Genomic DNA, 22,339 nt, shown 5'->3' on the forward strand with positions numbered 1-22,339 from the left:
AATTGCAACATGAAATGTCTTGTTGGCAACTGAGAAAATAAGTTGTCCTCAGGTGCCAAAATGATCACAAAATAGGTGCCAGATGAGCAGCAATGTGACCACTCTCAGTGTTAGCAAAAAGTTCTGTTTTGTCTGACCAATCATGCAGATTGTTTGGTATCCAAATAACTTAGATACTCCCCTTTGTGAAATCTCACCCCAGGGTGGCTCATAGACTACCTTTGAGAAGGGCATTTTGCAACCTGGGAAGAACCCTGAAGCCTTTCACAGAGTTATGATGACTTCCTCTAGGAAGTGAGACTGTCACAGATTGTTCTCAGCACTAGGCAAAGACATGTCTCTTCTCCCAGACTTCGTAGGATCAAATGACAAGATACATTAAATGCCTAGTATGCACCTGACCCTCTCTTTTCTATTTACTCTGAAAGTGTCTGGGGCCACAGTCCAGATCAAAACCATGACTTGCATAAACGGTTAAGTTTAAACCTCCTCCCCACCAAGCGTTTTCTGAAATCAGCCCCCACTTTGAAGGAGGCACCCGGAATGGAGAGTGAGTCTGTCTGTCTGTCCATCTTTCTTCTTAGCCCTTGCAAGTGGGTGTTAGAAAGCAAGTGGCTGGAGTGGTGGGGAAGGTCTAAACCTCTCCAATCCATGCATGAGGGGCTCTTATGTAAAGTAAGCTTGTGGAATTGCTACACTGTCATTTTATTTTATTTTTTTTAAGAGAGGATCGGCTTATATCTACTTAATACATTGAGTACTTTGGTTCTTAGAGTTGCATTGTTGTATTTGTTGTTTTAACCTGCTTTAATGTGGGACCTGCCCTGAAAACATTTTGTTATATGGAAGCAATTAAATATCTGAAATAAATAAATCAGTGTGTATCACCCTGCCTGAAATGGTTATTGGGTGGCATTAAAGGGCAGATGCTTGTGAGTTATTTAAGGTTTAAACCCTATATATGTTTAGATGGGAGCGGGGAACTTGTAGTTTTTTTTTTTTTTTCTGACTAAATATGCATGAGATCACACCATAAGTCACTGTTACTGAATTTTTGTTGCCATTTTGTATGTCCATATAGCGAGCTTCTAGCAGTGATCAGAAGTTATGTAGTGATTCTGTTTTGCTTTTTGTTTTGTTTTTCCCCTTAATGGATTTCCTGTTCTAAGAAAAAAGATGGAAACAGAGGTGGGTATGCCCAAGATTTGTGCATGGAAGGTGTTGGCATCTATAAAAAACTGTCATTAAGTCAGGGTGTTGACATGATAAAAGGTACCAAAGGAAGTGGAGGAGTGTATGTGGCATTTTGTGCCTGGGGTGCTGAACTAACTTAACCAGACTTGATCTTGACTTGGGCAGGATGTGTCTGTGCCATTTGCCACTTTTTAATGTCAGTGAATTCTCTTGGGCCAGCCTGAGTATTCAGGTGAGATTTCATTTTTACCCTAGAAATATGTGACATTCAACGTAAAAACCCAGCACAGGGTTATTAGACCTGTGCATCACCCATCATGACACAAAAGGGCATTTGAATCTGATATGGATGTATGTACACAAACCAAATCACATCTGTTGTGAAGCCTATCTTAGTAATAAACACAGACTTAAACAAGACCTCTCTGATGTTGTAGGTCATCTTTCCTGTCAATGCTGTTATGAGAGTACTGTGCAGAAAGTATTAATTCGCTTAGGGCATATGTTTAGAAAGGGGAAAGTCCTACAATTCCCAACATGTCCTCTGCCAGAATGGTGGGGAGAGGGATATACAATTGCAAGTATGTACCATTTGTCTGGTATTTTAAATTTGCAAAATACTTGCACAATTGTTCTCGTTTTGCAGCTGAAGATCTGAGACTAAGAAATAGACTTTTGCAGACCTGCCAGGGGGACGTAGAGCAGTTTGCCAGATCACAGGGCAGACGTATGGATCACATTGCAGTTGTTTGTACTGCTGCAGCAGATGAGTTCTGATATATCTGCATCACTGCTGTCATTTGCCTGCGGGCAGAAATTGCATCAATATAGATTTGGCATTTTGCTCTGTCTTGACAAAGAGGCTATTCTACACGCAGCATTTATTGTGTGCTTGTGCTTCCTTACTCACTGGGTGATCTTCCAGTTGTGCTTCTATATTTTTAGAGTGCTCCTCCCTCCCTTTTTAAAATGGGGAACACGAATGATTTAATTACAATGGGGAAAATGGTGCTCAACCCCCTGGTTTGTATGTGCTATTCTACTATAGCACACCGCCATCTAGAGGTCGTATAGCAGAAAAGCAGGAAAGAAATTGCTCTTTGCATAGAACTTGGATGTCAATGCTGCAATGAATTTGAAAGCAGATACACCGTTTAACAGCACAATAAAGGCCTCATGTAGGAAAGCCCAATGAAGCAGCAAAACAGCAGATGCAAGCAGGCTGGCAAGTTGCATATGTGATGGACACAGCTGTTGCCAGTGTGTGCTCGGATGACTCTGTACTATCCCCGGCCAGCTCAGTCTATCCGATCATGGAACCTCCTTTTGTATTCCTGCTTCTTCTTATGAAAATGTCCTTTCTGAATGTCAGAATGCCCCTTGCTGTAGCTGCAGGAATAAAGGGATTTTCTACATTAGCCAGCCACTTTAATCAAGGCTTCTCTTTCTAGACTCTCTCAGGATTTATATCATCCCTTTTATGCTATTATTTTATAGACATTATTTCCATTATTCAGCCATGAGGAGGTGCTGTAATAAGCCAGAATTGCACAAATACAGAAGGTGTTCATGCTGCCAGTTGCAAATATAACCAGAGAGAAAAAGATGCTAAAATGGCTGCAGACCCTGAGGGAGGCTTTGGAGGAAGACAATGTCATGCAAAGCAACTACAAACTACCGACACCTTGGGTAGAAAGGTTCACAGTGATGCCTATTCATCCTATCCTCTCAGCAACATAATTCCAACATTTTAGTTGCCTGAAATAGGTGGACTGCTTTTTCAACAAGCGCTCTCCCTCCCTCCCTCCCTCCCTCCCTCCCTCCCTCTCTCTCTCTCTCTCACACACACACACACACACACACACACACGAATGTGCCCATAAGTACGCTTGAGTTCCAGGATGCTCTACATTAGGTTCTGCTAGCCTGCTTTCTCCATTGCAATTATTAATTTCCTGTCCCTTCACAGAGGCTGGTCTGTCTGCCTCCATCTCACTCTGAAATGAAAAGGCAAGCAGGAGCAATCACTTGAACTATAATTTAGCTTAAAGGCCCTATCTCAATTGTCCTTCTGGATTATCATTAATCACAGAGGGTAACTAACAGTAAGTGCACTATGGAGCTACCTGCCAACAGATCAGAAATGCACTGATACTGGACAACTGTTGACATAGATTTGGGGCTGATCTGAATGATCTTTTAAGTGTGTCCCCCCCCCCCCCCACAACTCTGGTTGTGAAATGACATTGTTAGATAGTGTCAACATGATTAGGTGAGTCTGGCCTTGCTGATCACCTAGCTAAGGCATGGGTGTCATGAGTACAGCTGGGAGATAGCCATGTGTACAGCTCTGGGCAGAAGCTCATTTTCTCTCCCCACCCCGAAGGGATGTGTTAATTTAGAGACATGTGCAAACAACAGAAGCAAGCTGTGTGTGTAGCAGTTGGTGGCCCAGTTTTTCAGGCTTAAGCAACCCCCGGGCAGTGATGAACAAGCTGGGAAGAGCGAGCCCTTGATCGTGATGACCAAAACCAGAACTGGAAGTTGTTGTGGGGAAGAACATCCCAGCCTTGCTGGAACCCACAGCTTGTTCTTGGGTTACAAATCTTGGTTATTCCTTCCCCATAAACCTCCAGTTCTGGGTATGACTGTCACAGTAAACAACGAAGGAATAAAACAATAGGAGCACAGAACACCCTTGGAATGTTTACCTGGCAGAAGAAGCCAGACAGGTGGGAATCAGCACATTCTTTCACACTCAGTACATGATCAGCTCTTGGTTACAAAAGCACGGGTTCTTCATCATGTGTAAACTGAGCCAATCTGTGCCGAAACAAGATATTAAAAGGGGCCAGAAAGCTAGCTTGCTTTTTGTGAGACCTTTGGTGGGAAGGTCTGTGCAATGTTGAAGTTGTGGACCCTCATTTTAAGTTCAGCCTGTATAGATGTGCAAATAAGCCTTATATCACGGGAGCACCCTAAGCCTTCAGTGACCTTCTAAAGCCAGTGAACTTCAGTGACCTTCTAAAGTAAGTGACTTTCTAAACTGCTGAAACCCCTGAAACTTCTCCATGCTTGTAACAATATCAATAGAGACACAGACAGTATCATCATGTTCTGGACATAAGATTGCAGTTGAGGAAGCTACTTTATACCTTTGGTCCATCTAGTTCGGTTTTAATCAAATTGACTGAAAGTGGCTTTCCAGGTTTTCAGCCAACAGTCTTTCCCACTCCTATCTCGACATACCAGAAATTGAGACCAGGACCTTTGACAATGCAAAGCATGTGCTGTTCCATGAGTTGTACCCTCCCATTCTATGCCTCTTGTTCATTTTTCATGCCTCATACCTACATCGTTTCCTTACACCTAGGCTGATATTTAGGAATATGTCCTCCTCACATACTTTGGTACCTCTGTATAAAGTCCCAGGCCGATGAATTATTGTTTAAATAAACTGAATTGAGATCTAGGAACCAAAGAAGGTTACTGAGCTCTATTTTGGTGCTGCAAGAAACTAAAGGAAGAGCTATGGGATTGTACCTCGAAAGTCAGGGATGGTATATCACTGAAGCTGTGAGTCCCAAGGAGAATAATTCACGGAAGCCTGGATCCTGAAGATCAGTTGCCCTCCCACCAGTGTGCAAGCAAACAAAACCTTGGTGCAAAAGAGAAAACGAGGAATAGCAGCATATTTCTGCACAGTCAGGGTTGACCTGTGTGTCAATAAGCATGCATGGCACCCAAGACTGGAGAATGCAAGGCAACTGTTTTTATGAGAGTTGAAAATCTTTTGGGAGATGAATTATGTCTCATAGAACAAACTCTATCTCTCTAGCTACCTAGCTATCCATCCATCCATCCATCTATGAGAGATAAAGAGATAGCACACCAGTTTGCTTCCTAAATGTCTCTGTCGTGTGTGTGTGTGTTGACTTTGTCACCTTTAGTCAAATAGGTTTTCAAACAAAAATGTCAAAACCTGTTTATCATTGTTAAAAGTAGGGTACGAGACCACGCCATCCGGTGAGAGCCCTTTCAAGAAAGGCTATAATTTTTGTCTCCAGCCAGAGGTTTCCAAACAAAAATTACACTAGATAGGCTTATATATAGTTCAGTACCTATACAGTTTTATGATATGCATCCATCTTACAGTATAGCATATATGACAAAGTAAACATAGCATCACATTACATAGACACATGCCATATTATGGTTCAGTACATATTCAGGCTTTTAATCTGGCTTATACTCACACATTCCAGGCAATGTTCTGGAGGCTACATAATTGATGTTCCTATCTTGAGTGGCGAGCTTACCATGGGCAGTATGTTATGTACAGATATATAAACTTTCCAATTGAATTCAGTCAAGAACAATTGAGTCTCGGTTTCCAGAATGAACCGGCTGGGCAGAAAGCTAAATCTACTTCCATTTATCCTCTCGTACCCCAATGCACCCCTGAGCAATTTTTCAAAATAAAAATAAGTTTGCTGAATGCCTGAAAAAGAGTTGTCTTTAAAAAATAACAACAAAACTCTGCCCTAAGCATGGAGAGGAGTGGAAATCTGAGCTGGAATTATTCCTGTTCAGGGTTGAAGGATGACACACGGAGTGGTGGGGTGGGCGGGGGGATTGAGACAGCTTATATCTGATAGTGTGTTACGACTTATTAAAGTTCCATGTCTGTCATCTGCATTTTGGCCACCTGTAACTTCAGAACAGTTGTGATTATTTGCACCTGAATATTAACCACAGGGCCAAAGTAGAGGTGACTTTCAACTTTAGAAGATAAACAGCAATCCTGGGCAGGAAGGGAGGTAACTCTAATCAAAACCTCCATGTTTTACCCCACAGAACAGTGTATAAGTAGGGGTGTGATATTTCTAATTGGTAAAATGATATAAGGGGAAAGGTTAAATCCTGATGGGATTTCATTCTGCTCTACCAGTAGCCATTATTAAACTGTAAACAGAAAATTTGATCTCCTGATACCATGTCCATTTGTACTTTCAAGGATTCCTTGACTTGTGATTTCCAGCACTGCAGGGAAGTTCTCACTTCGACCAGCAGGCAGAAGGGTGCCACTGGGACTAACAGTATCAGAGCTGCTGGAGGCAAAGTTAACAATTGTCTCAGGGTATTGTCTGGGTTTGTTTTTGGATCCTTATCCACAGGAATCCATCACAACAGGTAGTATAGATGGATTATCATATAATCCGTGACACCTCAATATTTCATGAGGTTCTTCATTCTGGCTCCAAGCCATAGTTTGTTGAGTATGACATCACAACTTTCCAAGCCATTCTAAAGAAATGCCTTCTCCCAGTTGTTCATTTTGAAAAGGCATAGTATGGAGAACTCTAACGGATTTTGTCAAAAGTCTTTTTAGCAGTGAGGGTAGAAGACCCATGAGGCCCAGAGAGAGAAGCGCACCATGGTGGTGGTGACTTCATTTCTCCCTTCTTGGAATGCACACTGGATGTTAATATGAATGCCTGGTGCTCCAGGGACACCCAGTGGTAACGCGTGTAGTGGCTTGCCGGCAGACTTCTGAACTTGCTGGTAAGTACTGCTGCTTGAGAAGGGAGGAACCCAACACCCTTAATGGAGGTGGCAGCCAAGGCCGGGGCTTGCCCACTGAATGGGTCACAGCTCCCACTCAGGCCCCTGCCATCAGCTTCATTGCTGGTGTCAGCCACTGCTGCTCACTCAGCAGGTGTGTTACCATCTCCAGCCTGTCCCTTCCAAAACGGGCACTGGCTCTGTACCTGCATGCGGCAGGAGAGCTCCCTGATAGAAGCCCAACCTTCTGCCAGTGAACTGCTGCATGGAACTCCCTTCTCCACCCACAGCCAGGTTCAGCCCCCATGCCATCATTGCCTTCTCTGATCAGGAAGTGACCCGTGCCATGGTCCTGCATCATTTAAGCTGCCTCCATAAGAAGAAAGCAAACACAGGACAACACTTCTGTTTTATCTGGACTGAGCAGCAAGCGTGCTAGGCTGTCTGAGCGATGGACACGCAAGAGGAAAAGCATATGTCACTTTCTCTGTTGCAGTGGGCAACTCGCTTCTGACATCAGGATGGTCCTCTGAGTAAGAAACTGAGACGTAAAATGTTGACCTCAGGAGGACTCATGGAAGGGCATCCCTTTTTGATATGGTTGGATAGGAACCACCTAACTTAAACTCAAGAGATTTAAAAAATGTGTGTGTGTTGAGGAGACTTCTACAAATGCAAAACCACACCCAGCTCACACTGATGGTTTCTCCTCAAACTTATTTTGGTAGTTGCTAAACAATTTGTATTTGCAGCTCTTGTCTTGAATCTGCCCACATCCCATCATTTGTGAATACACACACTGTTGGTAAGTCAATGAAGCACTGACTGCTGGACTCTATTTAGGTCAATGGACAATATTTGTGTAAATTAAATGGACAAGCAATTGTCCTCATGGGAGGCTGAAGACAGAACAATGTGTTTAACGTGCACTGCAAGGATTTGTGGGTAAGAAAGACCATGGAACTCTTTCTTCTTTAAAAGTCCATGTTCTTGAAGTCTATTGAACATCGGTATCGGCCATCATTGAATTTGGAACATATGAAGTTTGGCAAACATGGACAGGTGTGATGTTGCCTTTTTCCAAAGAAAGGGACCTTTAAGAGAACAGAACACAGAACATTAATTATACGCAAAAGCCACAGCTAGGCAATGCTTTCTCTTAGAACCAAAAAGTATGCAAGCTCTGGCGTTCTCCACAACATCTTCTTCTCGTTAGGTGGTACAAAAACAGGGGGGTGAAGGTGGGAATATCACTACCAAAGTAAATTGCTGGGTAAAGAAAGAAGTGTGGAAAAGTAAAAAATTGACAGATCTGCTGGAATTGGCCTTATTGGATGGTTCTTCCTGAGACTGGCTGAGGCAGCAAGCCTGCTTCTTCTGGCCACAGGAGAGGGAGGCCGCAGCCTGTGAAAGCATAGTGGAAAGGCCTTTTGCAAATAAAAATGTGGATTTGTTTCACCAGCTCGTGGACAGAAAATAGGACTTAAGCTTAATGGGGACATTCTGATGCATAAGGCTTGATCCAGCTCATGAGGTCCAGCGAGAGAAATACACCTTGTTAGTGGCGACTTCATTCAGTGGGGCTGGCATGGCATTGAAAATGGTATGGAAAATTTGGTGTCACCTGAGGACAGTGTTCTTCAGGAAGGAATAGGAATGATTCTGCCCAAGTGCCACTTACATCTTATAATAAAGTTTAATCTTTCCAGATAACTAGAATAATAGAGGTCTGTGACTACTTTGTAATAGGACAATTGGTTGACCTTCCACACTCAATAGGTTCCCTCTTCTAGGACCAAGGAAATGGCTTAAATGCAGTGGGATCTGCATTGCACAGGAAGGCCTCCAGGATTCTGGCCACTGTGGACAGATGGACAGCTCATTGCACACAAACATGTAGCCACAGAGATTTCTCCTCAAGATCCCATACTTGATGGAAGAGTTTCCATACAGGAAAAGCACCATGTAGTGTGTCCCGGGGTCTTTTTTTCTAACGGACCATCTTGTATTGCAAGTGCTGTCCGCACAGCATCCAGATTTGAAAAGTCTGGTACTGGGCAAGAACAAAGGTGGCAGCTGAAGTAATGCAGGCAGCCAAAGTGGGGTTCTGCAATGGGAGCAGCAGAACCAACTGCCTCTTGCATGGCAGGAATAAGTATTTCAGGGAGGGGAAGCCCAATGACAGGATTCCTCTTTCCCTTACAACTGGGGAGGCTAAACCACTTTTGCTCTGGGGGCTGGATAGCAGTCCTGCATCAAGCTGGCAGGCCTGATTCCATCAGGGGACCAGAACTCCAGCCTGTAGGCCAGCAGCCTCCCATGGCATCATTCACCACCTCACCCACTTCCTCCCCTTCTGAGTAAGCCATCCAAGGCAGAATGTGAGCAGCCCTACCTGGGTGATACAGGGGATCCCCAGATTGTTTTCAGGGATGAATTCAGACACCATGAGAAGCCAGGTTTCAATCAACCACACCATAGTTTAGTGTTACGGGCAAACCAACCAGGCCTTTGTATGAGACCTGAAATATTCAAATGCCTTGGAGGCAGCGATAGAACAATTATTAAAACTCTTCTCTGCCCACCGCACAGGGCCCTGGTTGTCATGATACATGAAGAAGCTGGGCTGCCAGTCATCATAATCAGCATGGATAAGGTGCTTCTTCTGTACTGGTTAAAACTGGAAAAGATGGGCGAGAAGGCTGGCACACTCAGGGATGTGTGATGGGTTCGCCAGATAGCCATAAACCATCTGTAGATATTCTAACTGCAGTAGATGCTGAGATCAACAAAAGGGCAGAAAATATACATGATGTTCATTGCACTCTGGGGTATTCAAGTGTATCGTGTCCAAGATCACGTCCAGTTTTCAAAAATTGCCATTTCACCCCCTGAGGAAATCTTTTGTAGTTACTCGGCTGCCTGTGTTGTATTTGGGTAAAAGCTTTAATAGCGTTACAGTAGAACTCTGGTTTTGCATATGTAGCCAGAACTGAAAATATAACTCATTGAACAAGGCACCTGCAGGGATTATTGTGTCAGCTCATATAATGGGTTTGTGGGGTTTATGGAAGCCTCTAGAACCATGCTATTTGCCACCATGACTGCACTTGCAAGCTTGCTGGTTTTTTGTGATCTCTGGCTCAGCCTAAAAGTGCATCAGTTTAAAAACAGTTGCTACTGATTAAGGGACCACAGGGGCACTGAGGACCCTTGCAAATACCTTATGACTGATGGGGTGGCATTCGTCTCCCTCTTGCCCTAATGGAGTGCACATCCGGAGCCCACGAAGCCACAAGCTGATGGCGCAGCATGTCCCACCTCCGCACTGGAGATCTCTTTCACAGGCCTGGAAAGAAGCACCACGATGCTCTGAGTTACTCCTATGGACCTTTGGTGGTGTTGCGTGCCATCAAGTCATCTCCCACTTATGGTGACCCTATGAATGAATGCCCTCCAAAATGTCACGTCCATGACAGCCCTGCTCAGCTCCTGTAAATTCAAGGCTGTGGCTTCCTTTATGGAGTCAATCCATCTATTTGTCCTCCTTTTCTTCTTCTGTACAGGACTATGCAGGGAGGAAAAAGCTTGGAATCAACCTGACATTACTGGGATGTGTAAGTCATTGAAAGGTTAAAGCCGCACCCCTGTGATGAAAACTTCATAGGCTAGGAAGAGAGCAACCATGAATGAAAAACATTGGGAGAAAAAGAGGCAGGGAAGTAGATACAGTAACAATGCATCCGAGATCATTCTGGCAACCATGAGGAACAAGTTTCTCTGTATTTAGGAAAGGCATTTAGTTAAGGCATCAGCTGTGAGGGCCCCTCTGCTAAAACACCATCCCACCCCCCTGCAGGCTTCTTGGTAGAAATAGGAGTCCAGCATCTGTGCAATCTGTGATGGACGCATGCGATGGATGCCCACCAATGTGACAACCCTTTAGGATGCCTGGTGGCTTCCCAAACACTTGCTGCCACTGCCATTGAAGCCAAGGAGACAGGTGGCAGAGTGGGATGGCCCAGCCGGCCACTAGGCTGCTGTTGCCAGCCGGCCACTAGACAGGCACAACACCCAGCGGCCTTTTCAACTTTATCATCTGGCCTGGAAATTGAAAATAAATTTGGTGTAAAACAGGCAGCATGGATCATCTTGATACAGGGGATCTTTTGACCTTGCCCTTTCCCCCCTTCAAAGCCACCTCTTTTTCCTTCAGTCTCAGAAATGCAGCTCCCAACACGGTCTCCAAAACTGAGCTCCAGATTGGAGCTCTGGGCTGAAGGCAGTTCACCGCTGCTGGAGCAGAGCAAAAGCAGCAGGGGCAAACAAACTAGCTTGTTTTGGGTGGAAACTAGGCAAAAGCGGGGAAAGCCCCAAATCTTTGGTGGTTGGGGCAAAAGTGGGGTGCAACCAGTGGTCAGACTGAAGCCCTGCAAGGGACGGAGAGTCTCTCTGGGACGGAGAGTCCCCACCCCCACATGGAGGATATGAGGACAACAATGTGTTGTGTGCTCCAAGGACTTCCATTTTACTCCCTGTCCTATTTCCTGATCCCAAATTATGGCTTTGACACACAAGAGAGAGAAAGTTCACATGTTTAGTGCTTCACGTAGTCTAGGGCTCGCCCTTGCTGTAGGAAAAGTTCTCAAGGTTCAGTCTTGATGTGCCGGGGGATTGCATTTGTTCCTAGTACACTTTATGCTCTGCCCTGCAGGCTTCCCTGGCCACTCCTGTTCTTGGGAATCCATGATCTGGTGAATTGGCCACACTGGCTATTCTGTAAGGTGCAGGGAAGCCCTGCCTTTGAGTAATGAGTTAAAGGATATGCGATATGGTTCGCCACACATGTCTTGATGACAATATATCTTTCTCCATGTGTGGTTTCATCATTGTAATACTAAATTGGGTTGATCCTTTAAAAATATCTGCTTCTCCAGTCACTCAAAAATTGTCTGACTCACTTATGTGCCACAGCTGTGACAATTTAAATAGATAAAAGTCAGGGCACATACATAATAATGCAATTTCCTGCATCTATTAAAATTCAAATAGTTTAAAATTAAGTAAAGATGAGGGAAGTAAGTATGAGTCTTATTCAAGAAAAATTCTAAACAAATAACAAGTGAGTTCTCTCAAGCCTATTCATGGGTCGTTACACTGCAGGCATCAGCATTATTTAGGAAACAGGAAGTAGTCTGTGAAGAATGAAGTGATCAGTATCCTGTTATTAGAATGCAAGATTTGATGGTTTCTTCCTTGTCTGATTTTGTTTTTTATTTGAGGGCACTGAGGCAATTGAGATTCAAATGCTTGCGCCTGGCTTTTGATTAATGCTGTTTCTGTTCAAATGCTTGGGGGGTTACGTTTAGAAATAATTTTACTTTCAACACAGAATGCCAAGTTTCTCAAAAGAGCAAATTAATCTTCAAAAAAATCCAACCTTTGTAATGTTCAGGTTAGAAGGAATGCGAATACTATTGGCTTTGGTTTTAAATACACGTTTAATATAGTGAGTTTTTTCTAATATGAAGAACTGGTTACAAAAGTAGCACATGACATCCACGGAAAAATCATAGCATAGTGAATTATGGGTCCATTACAATCCCATAGGAAGGATTTCAGTGGAACAGAGGAAACTGCCTTATGCTGCCAGACCGTGGTGCCATTCACCCAGGTTTGTTGACCCGGAACAGTAGTGACTGTCCCTAGAGAGTTTCCTGCAGAATTTTTCCAGCCCTGCCTGGTAATGCTGAGAACTGATTTCTCAGCTGACTTTAAAATGTCTTCTCGAAAGTGGTTGCCCCCAATGTTATTTACTTTCTGCACCCATTTGAAACCTTCCTTTTTGCCCAGTCAATTCTACATTTTCTTCACAAAGAGATTTGATTTGAGCTAAAAACAAAAATGCAGATATATAGGCAGTGGAAGGAATGCCAGGTGGAAAAAGAAGAGTACAGACAGGTGGCACAGAAGCACAGGAATGGCATCAGGAAGACTAAAGCTGAGAATGAGCTGCAGCTAGCAAAGGGTGCTAAAGGGAACAAAATGCTTTTTTTCAGGTATGTGCACAGTAAAAGACAGAGAAAAGAAATGATGGTTCCACTTCTCAGTGAGGAAGGAAAATTGGTAACAGATGATAAAGAGAAGGCTGAAGTGCTCGATTCCAACTCTGGCAAAAAAAAGTACAAACCGAAGGGTGAGGATTGAAGCTTGAGATTAATAAACAAATGGCTAAGGAGCACCTTCCTTCTTTGAGTGAGTTCAGGTCTCCAGAGCCTGATGAACTGCATCCTAGAGTGAAAAAGGAACTGGCAGAACTCTCAGAACCACTGTCTATTATCTGTGAGAAATCATGGAGGGTAGGAGAAATTCCAGAGGACCAGAGGAAGGATAATGTTGTTGCTATCTTCCAAAAGGACAAAACAGAGGACCCTAGGAACTATGGACCTGTTGGTCTGACATTAATCCCTGAAAAAATGCTGGAGCGGATAATAAAAAAGTCAGTCTTTAAACACACTGCAGACAGTGCAGTAATGACTAGAAGCCAACATGGATTTATCAACAAATTTTACCAGACTAATCTGATCTCAGTTTTTGATCAGGTAACCCCGCCTTGCGGACTGTGGTGGACATAATATACCTTGACTTCATAAAGGCTTTGAAAAAGTGGCTCAGGACATTCTGGCCAGCTGGCTAGCTAACCGTGGCTAGATGGAACAACTATCAGTTGGATCCACAATTGGCTACAGAATCAGACTCAAAGGGTGCTTCTCAGTGGCATCTTCTCAGATTCAGGAAAGGTAGCAAGGACTGTACCACAGGGCTCAGTCCTAGAATCAGTGCTCTTCAACATTTGTATTAATGACTTGGATGAGGAGGTGCAAAGAATGCTGATCAAATTTTCAAATGACACACCATTGGGTGGGATAACTAATACCCTAAGACAGAAACAAAATTCAAAGTGACCTTGATAGGCTGGAGTGCTGGGTGGAAAGCAACAGAAAGAAATTCAGTTCAAAGGACAAACGTCAAGTTCTACACCTTGGAAAAGGGAACCAAATGCAGTTACAAGATGGGGGATACTAAGCTCAGCTATTCTACAAACAAGAAAGATTTTGTAATTGTTGTAGATCACAAGCTTAATATGAGCCAACAATGTGATGTGCAAAAAAAGCAAATGCTCTTTTGGGCTGCATTAACACACACATATCTTCCAAATCATGTGAAGTGCCGGTTCTCTTCTATTCACCACGAGTTATGTCCCATCGCTGCATCCAGTTCTGGGCTCTGCACTTAAAGAAAAATGTTGATAAGCTGGAAGAGGTTCAGTGGGGAGTGACAAGGTGACCAGGGGCCTGGAAACAAGGTCATATGAGGACAGACTGAAATACCTGGCCTTGAGAAATGAAGATTGAGGGGAAGTAGGATAACGCTCCCCAAATACTCGAAAGGCTGTCACACAGAGGGAGGACAGGATCTCTTCTCAGTTGTGTCACAGTGCAGGACACAGGATAATGGGCTTAATTTACAGGAAGCCAGATGCCAAATGTACATCAGGAAAAGCTTTCTGGCTGTCAAAGCAGTATGGCAATGGAGCCAATTACCTGGGAAAGTTGTGGGTCCCTCACAGTGGAGGTATTCAAGAGGGATCTGTCAGGGATGCTTTAACTTAGAGTCCTGCATTGAGCAGGGGGTTGGCCCTCCCCAGCTCTAGTATTCTATGATTCTATGACATGTCTAGATGTTTCGCCGCAATTTGAAAATACCACTCTACATTAGGAAGACCAGATTCAAAAAGAAAAAGGGTCCTGCACCTTTTTAAAAGGGACTAGGTGCACGTGAAATTCCCTCACCATTTCATTGTGAAAGGTGCAAGAGCTCTGCTTCCTTTTCATCTGCTCACCCAACTACACATGTGAAAACTGAACATTAGGGAGACATTAGAGATTTTCTCCTTGACATACTGAATTTTCACTGGTCCTGTTGTTCTGATACCTATCATTCCCTATCACTGAAACTTACCATCCCCTTTAGCATGGAAATGTTAACACTTCTAACCTTTACAGCTACATGGAAATACCTACTTTCTACATACATATGGAAACAACCAGGGCCAACCGGAATCTGGAATGATAAATTGGAAAGTCATGTGCAAATATTTCCAGCTAATTCCATTATTTGTTTTACCTTGAATACCATTATTTGTTTTACCTTGCTGTCTAGGTAATTATAACCTTGAATGCCTTGAGTTTTACATAGATATTTCTCCAGGCTCTCAATTCAGGAGAGCCTAGAGGAATGTTGTCCATGGGGTCATTATGGGTCAGACATGACTTTGCCACTAAACAACAATTGAACCAATTACAAAAACTGTTCTACTCAAGTTATGAATAGAAATGTTAGCATTCTTTTAGCATCTGGGTTCGAAAGCTCATCATAGGCATATTATTAATACAGAACCTTCTATATGAGATTTAAACATTTTTAAAACTTCCCTTATGAAATAAATGGATATCAAGATGCTTAATTTTGTTGGCTTAGTCTAGTAACCTTTTAATCCTGAAACTCTGCTTTAAACTATGTCAGCATCAAATATGAAAACCAAGAAGCATGGCTGCTTCCCAGGAATGTCACACTACCTTCAGCTTCCCAAATTTTGTGGACCACACACCTTGGCTGAGAAACAGGCTTTGTTTGCAGCTATCTACAAAGTGCCATAAGGCACTGAAGTCAACACAGCACCAAGCTGATTCTCAGCCAGAAATGAGTGAAAAGAGACACATGCCATGGACTGCTTCTTGGGTGACCAGGGCTGGCTCTGTCATAGCACAGAATGCAGCAGTCCACCCAAAGCAGGAGAGGCACAAGTCCCGTTAAAGGGCTACAGCACAATGCCAATTAGGAGCAGCTCAGCCCTGTGTTGGTTTGCTCAAAAGTAACTCGCAATGTGGCTTGTTCCCAAGGAAGCAGGCAGCCTCACTGCATCGCCTCCAGTCTCACTGCATTCAGTGAGATTTATTTCCAGGTAATCATAGGATTACAATATGTAAAATGTGTGTATTACTATAAAGGCTGTGGAATAATTTCTAGCATTTCTATATATAACACAGGCATTTTAAACACTTGAGTTCTTAGGGCATCCTGCTGTAAGCAGCCTTCAAATCTGGGAGAGTTTTGCCACCTAGTCAAAATCAGCTGATGCAGGAAGGATTGTCATTTTCAGCCAAATTGTGCAACTGCTCGTGAGAGCAGTCTTCTTACAACATCAGTGTAAAGCACGATATGTGGTTGCCTAGAATGTCTGAGGCTACTTTTGCCATTAAGAAAAATGAAAGATGAAACTTATAATAGAGAACTAGCTGCAACGACCTTCTGAGAATGAGATGTTAATTAGCATGAGCAGGTGATTGAAAATATCTTTAGAATACATCTGCACCAGCTCTGGGCTGATAACCAGTGATTTTTTGTTTAAGCAGCTGTAGATAGGACAAGACAGTATGTCTTGAACAAATATGTAGTTTATGTCTTCTGGTTTTATTTAGGAAGTCATAAATAAGCAAAGTTGATAGCGTTATTATCAAAATCAAGAGAAGATTTCTATACTTAAGAGTGTATTTATAAAGAAAAAAAGGGAAACAATTAGGCATCACAGACAATCAAGCTGGTTTTATTATCTAGCACTGGTGGTTAACTCCTCTTTTAAAACTGAAATAAAAATAATTTGCCATTCTTTTAATCAGCATACTAACCTCTGACGTTTTACATAAAAATTACAGTGCAATCCTGAACATTTCTACTCAGAAGTATGCTCATAGTACTTACTTCTAGGTAAGTGTGTATTTAACTACAACTTCAGGTCACATTTTGAGTTCTTCCCCCATGCCTGCAGCCATAATTGTTAAAAACATCCTCTGAAATAGATTTGTACCCAGTTCAACGACTTAAGACATTCTGCAAAGCTCAGGTAATATAAGGCAGCCTTCCCCAAGCTGGTATCCCCCAGATGTGTTGGACTGCAACTCCCATAATTCCCAGCCATCATGGATTTCTGGGATTGCAACCCGACACATCTGCAGCTTGGGATGGCTGCTTTATGTCTTAAAATTAATAATTGAAATAGCTGATGTCAACTGCAGTTAAGTTTTCATTATGTGCGCTGGTGCTGGGAATTTTGCAGGGTGATTTTTTTTATATCTTGAATTTACAAAAGATTTACACATTTATTTAGGTAAAAAAGTCACCATTGTACATCCATTTTTTAAAAAATGTAATTCCCTCCTTTAATTTCTTATAGTGAGTTTTTTTTACACCTTGACTCTAAAAGTGCTAATGTGGAAACTCATTGTACTTTTAGAACAATAACTTTACCATTGGAGTGGTTAGGTCCAAATATTCAAGTACAGATGTGGTCATTTGTGTAAGCTATCAATATAAGAAAAATAGTGTTGCAACTGCTATTGAAAATATTGCAGTGATGGAAATAAACGATAATGATTCTAGTTTTTAAAATGCTCAGATCCAAATGTTGGGCATGTGCCAATAAGACTTTTGCTCTGTAAATCCGGCTGCTGCCTTGCTTCTTCCCCGTACTTGCCAAATTAACCGTCCATCTCCATAGCAAATGAAGCACAATTTGACAATGCACACCGGACAGACTCCTTTCATAATGGCAAAGAGACAAGCAAGGTTTAAAAAGGAAACTTACCCCTGTGATCACTGCACACTTGTACAAGGTTATAAACAGAAAGAAGCACAAGATTTGTATAATTATTTTCATGATGAGTGAGGAAATGATTAAATCCTTGTCTTTCTCCTCCTTTCTCACACTCTCTCTTTCATGTCACAGTTGCAGTGTGATGTTGTGAGTCCCTCTTCTCCCTCCTGCCTTGCTAGGTTCTCAGTGAGATCTGATCGCATCCTCGTCTCCTGGCTCTCTATTTAACATCTCAGCCCTTTTCAATCTCTTTTGCTGATGTGATACTTACCATGATGATCCCACACACCACAGATGAGGCTGGCATCTATAGCATAATAAAACAGGAAGAGGAGGAGGAAGAGGAAGTGAGCGTCACCTTTGTGGTCTCTGAAAGGTTTAATTCATGTGGAATTTGGACATGCAGAATTTTTGGTTTGTTTTATTTTAAAGCTAAAGTTGGTAGACCTACACATAATACAGGACCCATCATTTTCAGTATTTTTAAATTGACCTATTATACGCATGGGTCTTTCAACTTTTGGGTATCTGGGGAGGAAGATGCTTTTTTAAATGATCACTAAGGGTGTGATCCAATGCATGTTCAGAAAGAAAGACGTTCTACAACTTCAAGCATTCCACTGCCACCTTTGCTTACATTCAAAAATGAAAGAGGGGAAAGGGGAAAGGGAAAGAGCTATTCCCTCCAGGTACAACAATGACCAGGTCAGTTTTATTGATCCACGAAAGCAGACCTGGCACAAATGGCTTGGTTTATCACCAGCCCTGGCCATAGAGACCAGGCAGTCTAGTCTTTCCCTGCTAGTACCAGCCCAATCCTCTTTCTGATCTTTTATTTCCAGAGGAGGCCAACACAGGGGAACACAGAAAACATAGAGAACTGCCTTCTGCCAGGACAACCCACTGGCTCATCTAGCCCAGCATTGTCTACGTTGGCAGCAGCCCCCTGGACCTTGGCCTTTTCCATCCCCGGCTACCTGACCTTTTCTCTGTAAGTGCTAGGCATGGACCCTGGGACCCCCATAGACACAGCCTGCACTCCGCTGCCATCACCCTCTAAAGTCTCTGGGCAGAGATGGGTCACTTATGACTCTCCAGAGGATTTTGCGCTGCAGCTTCCTTCCCCACCAGCTATGCTGACTAGGCTGGATGGTTAAGCAGCCCTCCAAAGCATCTGGAGGCCCACACGTTGTCTGTCCCTGGTGCAAAAGGGCTGGAGGTCACTGTCCCAACCCCTTCCTGGCAGTGGAGAGTCAGTGCAGAGCGGATCGTAGGGAAAAGAGTGGGGATGGGCACATCTTCATGCCCTGCCTGAGAACTTCTTGAACGCATCGAGCTCACCTTCCCCAGCTTGGTCTAGATCTGTTAGACTGCTGCTCCCATCCTCCCCACCCGGCGTGGCTTGTGGCCTTCCCTGACTCTGTGCCCTCCAGGTGTGCTGAACATCCGTTCTCATCAGTCTCAAATGTGTACTGGGCAATGGCAAGCAAAGCTATGGTTTCTTTTCAAGACAAATGAACATGGCACACAGGCCATGAGCAGGCTTTGCTTCCTTAAGTGCCTGCCACAGGAAAGACCATTTCCTACAACTGGTCCATGGAATGGATGGCATCATGACAAGAACAGGATGGTCTGACTATGTGCAAGAGCAGCCGGAGCCTGAGTTAGTTCACTGTGAAAAGCACTGTTTTCATTTCATTATGTTAGGTCATTTGCAAGTATCCACCCACCTGCTTTAGTCAGTATCTGTAATAAACAAACCACTGAGATGTGTATGCACAGCAGCATCCTGATGCATCCAGATTTATAATTAATCAGCGACTGGACCTATTCTATCTGTCTTCTTAGGATGACATTTAATCTTAGCTAACCTTAGTTGCTTTGTCCAAGCAGTGACACCCTCAGGCCTGGTCTTAGATGCTGCTATTGCTGCTGTCAGCCTCCCCAAGATGGCTGGGTTGATAGGAGTTGTAGTCCAAAACAGCTGTAGGGTGCCAGGCTAGCAATGGTTCCCGGGCTGCTGCTCTCATTTCCCCATTCCCAACTTTGCCCTCACTGTTGCACTATAATCCTGTCCCTTGATGATAAGTGGTGGAGGAACCAGGATGGACTCCATCAGCCTCGGTCAGCAGGTCCATTGGGCAGAATGATGGGAGATGTAGTCCAGCAATAAATGCTCTATTACATTTGAGCTCAACTTTTTCATGGCTGGCCTTTTACACCCATTCCAAGGCAACCACTTTAAATATTTAAGCATATACATTATCTTTCTTCTTCTCATCTCCCACCTTCTCTCTTTCACATCCTTTGTTTCTTTTCCATGCTGTAACTTCCTTCTCTTAAAAAAGGGGAAACAAAAGACCTTAAATCAACCAGCCAACCAACACAAGCAAGGAAATGGAGGTACCATTGGCACCATCTAGTTAGGTCATTACCCACTTACGGGCCTGTCCCATCAGTCCAAGACTTATGCTCTCTTATGATCTTAATTTAGGCTCACTTGGTGTGTAGAAGTGCCACTTTGCAATTCATTCCTTCATGGGCATTGTGCTTATTTGTTTGAATGCAAAGCATTCTGGGACTAGCTTGTCCCAGGTGAAAGCATGGTTGGGAAAATGCTGCTTAAGCCTTTTTCTTTGACATAATGTTCAGCTCAGACTCTCCCTCCAGCTAGAGGTGGGCATCTCCTGCCTTCACCCTGCCAATGCAAAAGTACTCCAGGCTGTGTGCTTTTGAGCAAGGTCTCCTGTGTCTCCTTAGGGCCATGGCTCGTCTGGAGTCAAACTATTGCCCAGTATTGTCAACACTGGCTAGCAGGGAGGTAGCTTAGTTAATTTTGGATGCCAGTTTAATGATCTAATGCAGGGAGCGGGCATGAGATTCCCAGCTGTATCCCTTCAGTTATACAGCACTTAGCTAGCACTGCTCCCCAACCCATCACACCATTCTATGCTTGACAACTAACAGCTTCTCTACTCCCAATACACTGCAACAGAAGCAACAGCACTGTGTGTGGCCCACATTTAATAGCATGCGCAGTAGCCGGAGACTCTGCAGTTCTGCATTTTAAACTCTTCTAACTCCATCTTGTCTGCAGTTATAAATGGAGTTTGCTTCTGCTGCCCTAAAGGCCTTGCAAAGTTTTCGGGCAGGATTCCTTCTTAGCCCTAGCTAGAGTTGTCAGGATTGTTTATTTGTCTGTTGGTTTCACCTCTATATTATCTGATAGCTAGCTCTCTGGGCAGTTTAAAATCTGGGTTGAATCTGGAACCTGCTGCAGGCACAGTCTACAATTTACCACTGAGTTACAGCTGGTAACAGGCAACCTTTTCCCCCAAATTTCATTTTTAAGATGGGCCAAGGAATTACAAAACCCCATATAACATACACTTTGAACCTGGGTGAATCTTTATCATAATAGCAGTCCTGATGCAATCTTATTTATTATCTGTGGTGCTCAAATGCTAACTGCTCAGCTTAACTGGTTTTGAGTGTCCATAAGCTGAGCTACATCCATTATGAAAGAATAGAGAAATCGTCTTCTGGACTGGATCCCAAACAATAATAATGGGGACTCAAGGCATTGCCAGCTTAGGTTTCCAGCTCACCAAGAGATCTTTGCAGAACTGCTGTCTCCTGTCTTTCCCACCTCTGAACCAGAGGATTAAGTCAAAGACTTTCCACTACTGCCTCCCCATCTCCAGAGAAGCAGAAACTGGCCCAAAGTTCCAGTGAACTCCATTTTACAGTTCCAGGTATCTAAACTCTCTCTCTCTCTCTGTGGGTGAGGGGCGGGCTGGTCCAGGTTGTTTATTTGTTTGCTTGCCTTTTTTAATCACTCCTCCTCCTCCAAGGAAACATTTTGTCTTTGCAACATCTCTGTGAGGTCGGTTAGGCTAAGAATCAGCAGTTGGCCCAAAGTTTCCCAGTGAGCTTCATGGCACAGCGGGGCTATGAACAAGCGCCTCCCTAATTCCATTGTCCAAACACTACCCCTCACTTCTGTTCTATGTTAACCCTTATTTATTATTAGCCTATTTATTGGACTATTTATTCATTATTAACCTATTCTGATCAGTATTAAACTTTATAATGAACCTATGCATTCTGTTGAGAAGGACAATTTGCAGCTTTGTTGCTGAAAGCCATGTTACAATGCAATCCTAGGGATGTCTACTCAGAAGTAAGTGCCACTGAGTTCAATGGGGCTTACTCCCAGGCAATTAGGATTGCAGCCTTTTGTTTGTGTCTCTTTTCATAGGAGGATGATAGACTTGTATGAATAAATAATACTTATTCATTTAATGAATAAGCAAGTTTCTATGCTTTTATTAAAATAAATATTTGGAAAATATTTGGAAAATGTGGAAACAACAAAAAAGTGTGCTAGCCTTGAATGAACATCACCAGACTTTGTGTAATATATGATATCACTCAGTTTATGATGATAAAATGGGATGCCGTTCTTACAAGTAATCAGAAAAATCCAATATGTTAGAAAAATCCTGGTTTAATACCTTTCTGAGAGCAGATTCCCAGATCAAGATTCTGGGACACAAAGCTGTGCATGACAAAGTCTGATGGACTCAGCATCATTTTCTAGAGATAATTCACTTGAAAATGATGTGTTATAACACTAATGCTTATTATGTTTGGTGCTGCAAAATAATAATAGGCCTCTAAGAAAATTTGCCCTGTCCAGTCTTCCACTCTGAACTGGACAAGAGAGATAAAATGCTCAAGAATTAAGATGAGAGCGTTCATCATCCAGCGGCTGTGTGTGTTGGCAGGTAATCACTTGGCCTCGCTTGTGGCCTTCATCTGATTTATACCCTCTTGCGGGCAGGAGGGCTCAGCTGCCCTCTT

The 22,339-nt window shown here is 43.2% G+C and overlaps 1 protein-coding gene across 1 annotated transcript; it reads right to left on the reverse strand.

Annotated features, from left to right (window-relative positions):
* Nucleotides 1–7,733: 7,733 nt before the first annotated feature.
* On the reverse strand, nt 7,734–17,536 carry PROK1 (prokineticin 1). Its single transcript, XM_044450907.1, has 3 exons — nt 17,465–17,536; nt 9,983–10,108; nt 7,734–7,853 (listed from the first exon to the last, which is right to left on the reverse strand). The coding sequence occupies exons 1-3, from the start codon at nt 17,534–17,536 to the stop codon at nt 7,734–7,736; spliced, it is 318 nt and encodes a 105-aa protein (XP_044306842.1).
* Between the last annotated feature and the right edge of the window lie 4,803 nt (nt 17,537–22,339).

This window comes from Varanus komodoensis, unplaced genomic scaffold (assembly GCF_004798865.1).
Source record: "Varanus komodoensis strain SLA01 unplaced genomic scaffold, ASM479886v1 scaffold1, whole genome shotgun sequence".
Taxonomy (NCBI): domain Eukaryota; kingdom Metazoa; phylum Chordata; class Lepidosauria; order Squamata; family Varanidae; genus Varanus; species Varanus komodoensis.

Bases quoted from the DNA above. Each gene is read 5' to 3' on its own strand.
- PROK1 (XM_044450907.1), bottom strand. From the start codon at position 17,536: ATGAAAATAATTATACAAATCTTGTGCTTCTTTCTGTTTATAACCTTG. The intron at 10,109-17,464 runs GTAAGTTTCCTT...GCTTCTTTCCAG, and splicing joins AGTGTGCAGTGATCACAGGG to GCCTGTGAAAGAGATCTCCA. The intron at 7,854-9,982 runs GTATTTGCAAGG...GTTCTCTTAAAG, and splicing joins GCCACCCCATCAGTCATAAG to GTCCCTTTCTTTGGAAAAAG.